At 36.5% G+C, this 12,652-nt stretch overlaps 1 protein-coding gene across 8 annotated transcripts in view; it reads left to right on the top strand.

Annotated features, from left to right (window-relative positions):
• Positions 1-12,652, top strand: part of LOC102223100 (protein-methionine sulfoxide oxidase mical2b-like) — a 50,339-nt gene extending 37,687 nt beyond the window's left edge. For 5 of the 8 annotated variants that reach the window (XM_023344332.1, XM_023344309.1, XM_023344321.1 and 2 more), the window contains 12 exons: positions 4,713-4,868; positions 5,452-5,502; positions 6,492-6,592; positions 8,115-8,339; positions 8,488-8,657; positions 8,749-9,128; positions 9,578-9,651; positions 9,735-9,824; positions 10,459-10,549; positions 10,976-11,084; positions 11,177-11,250; positions 11,335-12,652. In XM_023344332.1, coding sequence (XP_023200100.1) covers positions 4,713-4,868; positions 5,452-5,502; positions 6,492-6,592; positions 8,115-8,339; positions 8,488-8,657; positions 8,749-9,128; positions 9,578-9,651; positions 9,735-9,824; positions 10,459-10,549; positions 10,976-11,084; positions 11,177-11,250; positions 11,335-11,555 — 1,742 coding nt within the window. In that variant the 3' untranslated portion in view covers positions 11,556-12,652. Of the gene's footprint in view, positions 1-1,193; positions 3,003-4,712; positions 4,869-5,451; positions 5,503-6,491; positions 6,593-8,114; positions 8,340-8,487; positions 8,658-8,748; positions 9,129-9,577; positions 9,652-9,734; positions 9,825-10,458; positions 10,550-10,975; positions 11,085-11,176; positions 11,251-11,334 lie in introns of those variants that run through there. The other 3 variants (XM_023344328.1, XM_023344348.1, XM_023344338.1) reach the window with 3 other exon arrangements.

Here is a 12,652-nt window from a genome sequence, read left to right as displayed (position 1 = left end):
TTAACTGATGTTAGCTTAAGGCAGGTTAGCTTAGAAGCGAATTTACATTTTTCCTCAATCCCCAAAACTGAGGTTGTTTGGACTGTTGACTTCTGTGCTAAGATACTAACTACTTGAGACCCATCCAGGTGCTTCAAAACTTCTATTAAAGACTCTGGGCATAGATAAGCTAGCTTAGCTATTATAGAACCTGCTAGACGCATGACAAAACAATAACTCCTTTGGCCTGAGTTTTCTCCCCTGCTTAATTAATATCTGATTTGTGGGCATGCTCCAGGAAACTTTCACTCCATAGTGTGACTCCATAAGTCTTGGGTGATGTGGATCCAGGAAGTAGATTCACTTAATTTTGTTGTCTAGTCAGGGCTTATAGTTGCCTAAAATGTTAGTTTTCCTGAATTACGAGATTGTAACCTGGAACATGTCCTAATTCTTATCAAGAAAATTCTGTAAAGAGTGTGGTTTCTGTTTTGATTTTGATTTTCTGGCAGTGATGTGCGAGAACTTGTTTCAATTGTCTGCTTTCTAACACTGCCCACCAGAGTTGTGCAATGGAAATGCCAAAACAGTATTTTATTTTTTCATTATCAAATGTGGAAGGATTTTAAGTAATCAAAAGCTCTAGTATTTACACAATGTGTTTATAAAGATACTTTTCTTACTTTTTAAGATTGAAGGCTCATTATTTATGGTAGGCTGTTTAGAACAATTGTTTTTTTAGAATTTTACAAATTTATTAGCAACAACATGGTACTATTATTTTTTTTTATTGTGAACATTTAATTTGTGATTTTTTTTAACTTTCTTTTTGAAGTAATTCTTTTTTTCTTAAATTAGTAAATAGTCATTTCCAGTTATATTTCAGATAATGCTTAATAAGAATAAATGCAAACCAAAACAATGAGCCTTATCTTTAACATGGATGTTCTCATGTAGCTAAAAAGCCTATTTACATAATAGGCTACATATAATTTAATTATTTTATAATTATTTTGTTAAGTGATATTCTTTTTTTAAGTGACACACTGTAACTGATGGCTACTTTTATGTTTGGTTTATTGTTGTATATGTTTTATTGTACTAAATCTTACAGTATTATTAATGTTTTTCTCAAAACCTTTGAACATTTTGTTTCCCCTTTTCCGTCTTTTTCCACCTCTCATTTATTTTCCAATCCAAAATTTGTCTTCCAGCTTCTGTTTCACTTCATTTTGTTCAGTCTGTTTCAACTTTCCAATGCTGCACATTCTGATTGGCTGATTCCTGCCAGCAGTGAAGGTGACGATTGGCCAGATTTGGTCATAAGATCTTGTTGTACTGCTTTTGCATTGGCTGCCTTTTGTAGCTCCATCTGATTTTTTTTTTCTAACTAACCAAAATAACTAATCACAAACCAGCATGAACCTCAAGCCTGGCATGTTGAAGACTATAAATAGTATTTGTAGCATTGTGCACTGTTGAGTAGAACACCAAATCTAATACTGTGCCTGTGTTGAATTGCCGCAATCACTTAGCTGCTAAATAAACTACTTGATGCCATTTCCTACAGTATTTCTAAATGTTTCAGCAATGTATGTAGTTGTCACTACTTTTAAATTATTGTCAAATCACATTAATAAACCAAAGCTAAATAAAATGCTGCTGTGCTATCAGTGTGGTCAGTTAGTTTCATTGATACGCTTGCTACACTACTATTGCCATTCTTAAGTTAAAGTAATTTAGGACAGTTTAAATGAAAAAAAGTGCAAAGATTTGTGTAAAAATTTCCTTGAAAACGGTTTGCTTATGTTGCTTGGCCATAACTTAGTTTGAGATCAGCAACAACACCACAAAACCTTCTTTCTGGAACAGTTGTTGTATTTACAAAAAAAACTATTCTTGATATGAGTTTATAGACAGTAATGCGCCGTTCAACTTGTTGCAGAAGTCAGAGTTAGTGTTCCTAAATTTCAAAATGTCATACTTTTACAAACTCAGTTTTCCTAATTTTTCTGTTGTTTTTAACACATTAAAAATATTTGACAACGCTGCATTTCCTAGTAGCAATCTGTGCTCTTTGTTGGCATCTTGACAAACTTAGATTTGTCCATAATACTTACCTGTTCTAGTTTAAACACTTAAATCAGTATTTAAATCAGTTAATAAAATAAACAGAAGGCAATTTTAATACTTTGTGTGCATCTCAAGCGCCTACAACATTCATAGGGATTCTGACTTAAGGAGCTGTTTTAGTTGTATTTCCAACTTCAGGGTACAAAGATAACACACCATTACGCCTTTGATTAAGTACCTATCCTGGTTATAATTTAAGTCTGCCTACAGCAGCATTTAAGCTCTGGGATAATTGTATCTAAAAGTTAATTCTGCTTTGGAAACACAGAATTGATTTCTCATCAGGTCTTTCACAGTTTTGATCTTTTGATGTGACTTAATCAAAAAATGTAAGAAGTGCACTATAAAAATCAGACCATTTTCCAAAGTTGTTGATGAACATACAGGCACTTTTTCAGTAATTCATTTGCTGTTGTGTTATCCAGAACAACCTTTCTAACGCTGATATTGTGCCATGCTTGTCCATGTCGTCTTTACCCTGACCATCTGTCCAAACAGCTTTTGAATGTCTTTCCAGCCACTCGTGTATCAGCAGCATCCCCTTCTCTTCGGCCCATTTGACAGTAACATGTCTCCACATGTGTGTGGTCTGTCTGTGGTTCCCTCTGTTTCAGAAGGAAACCTTCCCACTCCTGCACCCCTCTCCAGATCTCTCTCATGTACCTCCTAGTCTTTGGTCAGGAAATAATTAGACAGCAGCTTTTTTTTGTCTAACCCTGCCTGAAAACTCATGATAGCGGTACGATTTCTATCTCACAGTTGTATCATTGCAGCCTGTCAGTCAATTTTTGTTTTGCCTATTATACACAAATTTTGTAAAATTGCTTAATTTATGACATTTAGAAGCTGTGTATACAACTATTGACAAATAAATGTATTTGATTGCAATATTCATTTGCAGTGTTATTTGTTACCCATCAGTTAAATTGCATTATTTCCAAAATACCAAATATTCACAATGGGGTTCATTCACACAACTTATTCTCTATACCAGCAAAATTAACACATTTTGTAAGCTGTTTAATGTAAATTCTTCTTCCAACTCTTTGAGTTGACCTAACATCACCCACACAAATCATGCTCATGATCACAGCCTTTAACAATTAACGCGTGCTTTATTGTTATTATTTTTTAAGAGGACACAGATGCTTGAGCTTTGCAGCAACTTAAGTGGATATAATTCTATCCATCTTATGACAAAATGTTACAAAATTGAAGATTTCCTAAATGCAACAGCTTGAGAGAAAGGCTGGCCGTCATGCAAAAGCGTAATTAGTATATAAAAAAGAGTTCAGCTATAGAGTTTGACCCCAACCAATCTGAACAGGACTGAAGTGAATCTCATCAGTATGCTTCTATTGGTTTCCTTGTGGGCTTTACTAATGGGTCTTTTCTGTCCTTTCCTCTGTTTTTTCCTCATAAATAAAACAGAAAAAAAATCTAACCAAATTGAGAACACTCAGTAAACTCCTCTTCATTAACAAAACAAGGAGTTGTTGTCTAGTATTCCTACTGGGATAATGTTTATGCCAACATGTTTTTAATTTTTTTTGCTGTGGCCGAGTGGAATCACCTCTGCAAAGATTCTGTACATTGTTGACTTCATTACTCTGTGAGTACACATGATATATACATATATATAAATGTGTGTAACTTTCTGGTGCTTGTACATGAAATTATATCACTGTGACTTTGTAAAGTAGACTCTGCAGATTGTTTTTCTGTACCTACAGTTCCTTAATAAGCCTATGTGACTTTTAGAGGAGAAGATGTTCATGTGTTATGTGGATTACATACCTAGATTGAAAGTACTTGTGAAATTTTGAAAAAATGTTGTTAAATATATCAGAGTAACTGTGAATATATGTCAGAATGCATGCCATACACGGTAAGAAGAAAGTACACCCTCTTTTAATTTTAAGGTTTTACATCAGAACATAATAAAAATGAAACTTTAGGTTTGAAATATAAATTCAAAAGTACAAACCATCCAATAAATTATGAAAAGTTTGTCATGACAATTAATTGCCACACAGGATCAACTTGTTTGATTGCACCTTATGCACATCATCATTTTTGTGATTTATCACATCTTCTAGCCATGCTAGTAATTTCACTACCTCATTGATTTTGCATTAATGTAATGCTCGGTTGTCAGTAATTCAATGAGATTATCTGCTTGAGTAAATTTGTTTGGTCTGGCAGCATAACCAAAATAAAATCAAGAAAAAGACGTGAAAAATAAACAGGACAGAAGTGGTTCCTACTGTTTGAACAGCTCTAGAATCGTCACTACTTATGACACTCTTGGCTCACTAAAAACCCTCCTAACTACTTCTAACATTGTGTCATGCTGTGAACTCTTTTAAGACCGAAGAAAAATCTTAAAATTCCACAAATTCTCAGAATTTTACTAAAATGATGGCATTATAAGCTTTCAGAATACATGCCCAGATTGTTTTTATGTAGTCCTGATGCATATGACTCTTGAAGTAACAGGGTGTGCTGTCTTACTTTCACTCTACTTGTCGGTCCAGCAACAACTAATGTTTGTTTGGAGTCAGGAAAAAAATTTGCCCACACACTGTAATTACTTACAGGTGAGGCATCCAGCATGAAGTCAGATCAGCTGAAAAAAGATCTGAAACGATTTCCTGACGATACAGAAATGGGCGTTGATGCTCTGGAGGCTTCCTGCATCATCGGACCTAAAAAAGGAGAAGGTGCCGCAGCCAGAAACCAGGATGGCCTTAAAGGTCAGTACACCATTAATGTGGTCCAACATTTAACTTTGTGAAACTGAAGAAACTGTTTAAATCCAATTTTTCTGGCCTCTCTGACGGAGAATCTAGGTTTTAATATTTATAGGTTGTTCTGTTGAGAAAGTTTCTCAACATATCCACTTAGTGCAACGTCCCTAACCCTGTGTCTTTCTGTCATTTTGTCTGTGGGTCTGGAACTAATCAGGTGTTTCAACAAGTGTTTATTGTTGACTTCTCTGGGCTAAAAATGTTCTGACAAAACTGTCCCACATTTCCTTAAATCTCTGTCTTACCAATTGAAGACAAAGACTTTGGCTTTAGAAAACCCTCACTGCTCGAGTAGAAGGCAAATGGACTTATGTTGAAGACCTTCCGTCGTTCAGAATATTTTTTGGGGATTTTCTGAACCAACCGTGGTTCAGAGAATGACACATTATTAAAGATTGGGTCTACAGTCACACAGTGAGACCTTAATTTGGGTTTTCATACATGTATTTATTGGATTGTTGATCTGTTCTCGATGGGGGGTGAATCCTAACATTTCCTCACGGGTCATTTGATTGCATTTGGTCTGCAGGTCACTCTAACACAAAACATAATAATCGATGGAAACGAAAGATTCGAGCAAGTGAGTGTTCCTATGAATGTTTCTACTGACTCTGCCCTACTTCTCTTTGCTTGCAAAGTTAAACAGCTTAAACCTTTGATTCCTATGATTTGTTACTAACCTCTATCTTATTTTATGTAAACTATTTGTTTTGCTTGATGTCTTTGTGGTTCATAGAAAGTATTACCTTGTTTCACTATTAACAGCTGGCTGTGTTATGTGGCTTGTAAAGCTGCAGAGTGAATTAATGCTGATCTGATTTTTTTTTTTTTTTTTTGGTAGAACCATAATTAACAAGCATTCCTTGAATCCAGTGTTAAGTAAAAGACCAAAAGTAATACAGATGCATTGTGCTACTAAGTGCTCATAGTTTACATGTCCTGGAAGACTATATTTATTTATTAGTTTTAGGTAATACCCCCCAATTATCCACATTATTAAACACTAAAGATCAATCATTATATGGCTCTACATAATGCCAGTTTACCATTTTGGATTTGAATTACTCAAACCTTTTTTCAATGATATTCCAAATTATTATGATGCTGATGTTTAAGCATATGATGTTTAAAAACACACTTTAGTGATTGAAGAAGATTGAACCAATAGTACTAAAAAACTGTTGTGCTACATATTCAACTCTAGATGTCGCCATAGCTCAACTTTTTAATTTTTTTCTTTTAGTCTCTCAGCATTAATTTGGTTAACCTTACTTTAGCTCCTATTTCAGTTTGTTTTTCTTCTTCTATTACTTGATTTCATTGTTTGTGCCCTTCACCATCTTCTCTCACAAATGTGACTTTGATATAAAGTACACATGTCTGGTCACTGGGGGAGAACCACAGCACCACTCTGCTCCCAATCTTTGAGAGTTCTTGTGTGTGCACGCATGTGTATGTGCATTTTACATTATATGATTTGTTTAAAATGGCTCACTGTAGAAGTAGAGCCAAAAACATCTAATTATTTGCTGAACTTTTGACAATGTTTTCTGTTGTCTTTGTGCACAGCATTTCCTCTGATCTTCATCAAACACTTCCGCTCAAGGCCACAAACTGTTGATGAAGTTGATTCTGACTTTGAAGAAATCACCTCAACTGAGACACGTAGTGTGGGTAGCATTTAAAAAGATCTTTTTTTTTGCATCCAGGTTACTTGAATGTAGTGTGAGGGTGTGAAACAAGGCACTGGTTTTCTATGTAAGGGTTGCAATCATAACTGCTAGTACCCTTTAGCTCATTCAAAGGACCAATTTTTAAATTATTTTTTTAAAACTGCTTTCTTTTCCAAAGAACTAGTTAAAAAAATATAAAATAAACTGATGACACTAATATGGCTTAATCACATGATTTGGTCTGGTCCAAGATGACAGTGATGGACAGTAGGAAATCTGACAGCTGTGTAAAAGCAGACAAACAAAACCATTTTCTTCTCTAAACAAAATGTTCCCAGCAGTACTGTCCCAGCTGTATTAACTGAAGATTTTTTTATTATTTTTTAAAGGCTTATGTTTTTATTTTATTTTATAGCCTTAAACATAAACATTCAATTCCCAAAGCATTGCAAGCAATGTATCAAAAAGCAGTTGTCTGCTTGGTTTTGTCAAACCCTTGTGTATTGCTTTTAAAGTTGTCAGTTTATGTCCCAAATTAGAGCTAAAACATAATCAAGCCTTTGGAGACTGTAATGCCACCCTGCAAACAAAGTCCAAAAAAGGAGCTAATTTTATCACAGCCAAAGAGCGTTAGGTAAAGAGTTCTAGAAATTAAGATGCCAAGAGACGGTATTTGCTGCATCATTGTCATGTTTAAGCCCCATGGAATACCTAACAACATGCTAGGCTGTGGAAGAAATTGCTAAAAATCATCCGATGGTCCTTATTTTCTATTGTGCTTCTTGGCTTCCCAGAAATGCCAGAACATTAAGAATGGGATGCTGTCTTTGGACAAGTTAAACCTGGGTGATCATTGGATTTTCTAGAAAAACAAAATGACCTCAAGCAAGCATTTTAGTCAACCAAAACTTAAGAAGAACATCTTAGAATGGCTTTTAAACCTGATTTAAAATCTTTGGTGGAATTTGAGGAAGACAATTGCAACATAAGAGCCCTCAAACATCCCTGAGCTTGTGGCATTTGCACATGAAGAATGAGAAGCAATTTCTATTGAGGGCTATAAAAAGTTTGTTTGTAAATCAGAAATATTTGTTTCAAGTAATAAAATCTAATGGATGTATTGGAAAGTACAGATTAACTGACTAGAACTATACTGCATACAATTTTTACATTTTTAATTTGATCTTTAAATGAGAAATTAAAGATCAAAATTAAGAGTTCAGCTGTGAGGGGAGACCAAGCAGGCAGGTTGAGGAAAGAAGGTTAAGGAACAAGAAGGGAGATGATGAAAAAGTAAAGAATAACCAAGGAAAACTTGTAACAATTTTATTTCACCAGGCAAAACATTAAGAACACTTTCTTATTTACAATGTTAGCCTGAAAGTTCTAAAAACACTGAGCTAAAGGAACAGCTTATAAGGAAATAATAGAAAGTGGAAAGAAAAACTTAAGCAATTCAAGATCATGACGTAAAATGAACATAATTTAATTTTAACTAGTTTCCTTGGGGTTTTTTTAGGAGCCAAAACCAAAAGCAGATACACAGACTCTGTCTGAGGAAAGTAAGAAGAGTGATGAGCCAGTGGCTGCAATGAAATCAGGTTCCAGCACATCGGCTCCTAGGAGGCGGCTGTTACTATCCCAGCCTGACAAAGAGAGGCTTCTGAATTGGGAAGAGGGTCTGAATCCAGAAGAAACTCCCATTAACAGCAGCACAACAAACACTTCTCAGCATAAAGATCAGGTGAGGATTTCACAAAGTAAAGATTAAACTTGTTTCATGCTTTTAATATTTTTTCCCATATGATCCTTCAGTGATCGAGACTTAAAAATGTGAGAGAAATTAATTTCACATCATGTTGGTCACATTTTTTCTTCTGATGTTTTATCAGGTACAAGCAGAAGCAGATAAGCCTCCGTCAAACTCGAGCCAGATCGGAACGGCAAGTCGGTGCCAGACCCCAGCGTCTTCTTCCTCTGTTATCCAGGTCATGGCTAATGCCTTCAGGAGGACCTTTAGTGGGAGCAGTGAACCCAGCAGCTCCAAGGCTGCTGTTATAATGTTTGTATTTTTTTTTTCTGACTTTATTTCGACACCTCAAAACTTTTAACCGGAACATCATTTGAAATTTCTGTCCTTTCTGTCTTAATAGGAGACCCAAATGTAACGTTCCACGTAAACAAAGGCCCATGTCTGAAGGAGCATCTAATTTCTGCTCACTATTCAGCCATGTAGACTCAGGGTCATCGACAGCGGAGAGGAGAACAAGCATGTGTGGTGTCGAATGGGCTTCTGTGGGGACAGATCCGTGGGGGGAGGGGCGAGACTTGCCGTCCTTATTACAGCAGGTGTCCCTAAAAAATCGAAGAGACTCTGAAGGGGTGCCGGACGAACTTTGTTCGCTGCCCCGTAAAAGGGTAGATTTGTTTTCATCTCTTAGGCTCAGGAAGAGGGGCCTATCGGAGAGTGAAGGGAAGGAGCAGGAAGCTCAAAAGGAAATTAGGACATTTCTGTCCAACCTGAAAAACAAAGGTGAGTCTACACTGCACAACTGGAAAGTATTCATGGCGCCTCACAATTTCTATGTTTTGTTGTATTACGGCCTTGTTCCAAATTATATTAACTTAATATTTTTCCTCAAAATTCTACACACATTTACCCCATTATGACAATATGGGAAAAAGTTTGAGATTTTGGCAAATGTATTATAAATAGAAAACCAGGAAGACACGTTTACATAAGTATTCACAGCCTTTGCTTAAAATTTTGTTAATCCATCTTCGGCAGCAATTACAGCCTCAAGTCTTTTTGAATCTGATACTACAAGCTTAGCTCATCTTTAGGCAGTTTTGCCTGTTCTTTTTTGCGGTGCTCTTCCAGCTCCATCAGGTCAGATGGAGACGTCTGTGCAGCTATTTTCAGATCCCTCCAGAAAATAATACATTTTTCTGTTTTTTTTTTTTTATTATATATATGTCTAGCCTCTAGTGAACAGAGTTTGGAAGAACTGTCCTCAAGTGGTGATGAAAGTGAAAACCTGACGTCCACCAACAAGGTTTGTACAAATGATGTCTACATTCAGGCAGACATCCGAATCCAGTGGACTGTGTTTGAGAGGTGTTGTTGGTCATGTTCCAGCTGTCCTCAGAGAGATTAAAGAAAAAGCAAGAAAAGACTGCGGCCCAACAGGCTAAACAAGAACAACTGAAGAGACTTCACCAAGCTCAGGTGCTCCTTTATTTCCTCTATATAGAGATATTTGTGGCATTGCTTCAAAGCACTCCATCTAAAGTGTGACCTTATAAAAGTGTGAATACGACTGGTATCTGTCAGACTGTAGAGCTTTTTGTGTTGGATGAGTATTTCTTAACACAGTGTTTATTTTGATGACTGAGTTTCAGTGAGGTGAAATGTTTTCTTTTTTTCCCTTTTTTGTTGTACTTGCAGTTATTTTCTCATATTTGCATGTACATGAATTTAAATAACACTTGTAGCACCAATGTTTGCAGAAGAAAGGCAATGCACTTTAACCTTTTTTAATTGTATTGGTAATAAAAAAAATGGTTTGTAGATGGCATTACTTGACAGAATTAAATTTTTTTTTTAACATATTAAGTTTTTTTTAAAACATATGAATTGGCTCTGTTAATTCACCTCTTTGCTAATTTGTAAACAAATCATTATGTTCTCATGTCAGTTTCTTTTTCTTTCTTGCCAGTATTTTCCTGAATTCTGAAGATAGGCATAGGAATTGCTGTTTTTAAAAAAGTACTGGTAGAAATTTTATCTTCTGAAAACTAAAACCCTATCTCCATTATTTACCTACCTTGTTTCTAACCCTCATGTGTTTCTTTTTGTGCAGATAATCCAGAGACAACTGGAGGAGGTGGAAGAGAAACAACGCGACCTGGAGGAAAAAGGAGTGAGAATAGAGAAGATCATCAGAGGAGAAGGTACTTACTTGTGCACAGATTCAGATCAATCCCTCCTAACTTCCTTTAAAGCCTGGAAGCTTTAAGCCATCCAGCTTTAAACAGGAATTCCAATCAAAGCTTTGCTTTTCTTCTCTGTAATTGCACCGCCTGCACAGTCCTCCTCAGACTGTTTAGAAGGAAGAATTCTCTTGTAACGTCTGTCTGGTTAAAAGCCTCAATGTAGTTAATGGTTTTATTCACAGCAGACACCAAGACTTCATTATTGATTCATGTTTTCACAGTAGAGAGCTTTGTGCTTCAGTGGAGTTTTCAGTGAAGACTTGCCTTTGTGAGTGGTCAAAGTCTGATGTATTTCTCCCAGCAATGGCCTTGTGGAGCTGACATAGAATCACTCACACAACTCCAAGTCTTCCCTCTTTCTTACTGTATTTCCTCCCTTCACAGATTCTCATCAGACTGACGACCGTGACGAAGCCCAGCTCTATCAGGCCTGGTTTGAGCTTGTTCTGGAAAAGAATCGATTGGCGCGCTACGAGTCGGAACTCATGATCTTGTGAGTGGCAGCATAGAGACCACCTGCACGTAAAAATATACTGTACAGTTAAGATTGCTTGACATTAAGGAACTACAACTCTTTTAACTTAGTGCCCAGGGTCTCGCGCTGGAAGACACACAAAGCCGGCTGCAACAAGATCTTAGATGCCGAATGTCAGTTGAAGGTAAGTCCTTCATCAGATGGTTTTATGGTCAGGGACAAGAAATACATACTTAATTTTTCTCTGTACTTATTGATGTTCTTTTAGATACAAATAAAAGCGCCTCCGAGCTGCAAAAGGAGATGGAGATCCTGGCTGAAATCATGAGGACGGTAGAGAAACGGGATATGCTAGTCTCCATTTTGGAGGAGCAGAGATTGAAGGAGAGGGCGGAAGACAAGGACCTGGAAAGCCTGGTGCTGTCCAGGGGCTACGAGTTTCACTGGGCTCAAGGGAGCGACACCTGGGGGCAGGAGAAGCTTGAATGATTACTGGTTGTCGATGATGTTGAGCCAACCGTGTGAATTTCTAGTTTGCATCTACTCTATTTTTACGGTTTAAATCTGGATGTGGCGTAGATGCACATATTTTGACAGCTGAGGACATTTTTTCAGCATAAGAAAGCTTAATTTCATTTGGTTTTGTTTCTGTGTTTAATTTTGAGACTAATAAGGAACAACATTCAGCTAAAAACATCTCTGCCAATGAGGTTGTTTTACATTTATCTATAAGTAGATATAGAATAAACTTCTAATAATATGGCTGCCTGGATGACTACTTTAGGCTGCTTCCAGCCTTAAGATTGGCCTTGCTGTAAAAGGCCAACTATGAATGCATAACTTCAGTGGAGACCACAAGACTTGACACTTTACTGATGTTTTTATAATTTGCACTGTGTAAATAGTTTAAAATGGATATGTTGATTTCAGAAATACCTTGTGTACAAATTACTTTTGGTCACTTTGTGTGCTGCTGTGCACCCGACTGTAATTTCTTGTGAAAACGTGATCCTGTTATTTTCTTTTGTTTTTCTTTTGGTTTTTTTACATTGTAAAACCCCCCCCCAAAAAACAGAATAGTATTTGCACCCTGACAATGACACAAGAGGTATGGCTTCTCCCTAAACCTCTGAGGTAAAGTCTCAGAGTGTGAAACCGATACACTACTGGATGAAACTGTACTGCCATCCTCTAAATCAAAGTCCACCAGCCAACTTTGCAGAAGGAGCTCATGTGTCTTAAATTTAGATATTCACCGTCTCCCCTTCTCTATCAGCAGTGAGATTTGCTGTTTTGTTCTACTGCTACTACTTTTTGTTTGCCAATGGCTTCATCACACTCTTAAAGAGCTACAAGTATACATATAGGAATATGAGTGGTATGTTTACACTTTTAGTCCTGGAACAAGTCGTGACACTGGTATTATTTCATGTTTTTTTGAGAAATATTTTTCATGTGCTGTGAATTAAATAATTAATCTTTATTTTGTGTCTAATTAAAGTTGTGTGTCAGGGCTCTTTGTTTTGAGTGGGTCAAATGGGTGACATTTCTTCAATAAAAATACAGTTTGAATACTGTTGAAATGA

The sequence above is a fragment of the Xiphophorus maculatus genome, chromosome 2, assembly GCF_002775205.1.
Source record: "Xiphophorus maculatus strain JP 163 A chromosome 2, X_maculatus-5.0-male, whole genome shotgun sequence".
NCBI classification, from domain to species: Eukaryota; Metazoa; Chordata; class Actinopteri; order Cyprinodontiformes; family Poeciliidae; genus Xiphophorus; species Xiphophorus maculatus.
This window is presented reverse-complemented; position numbering and strand designations above follow the sequence as displayed.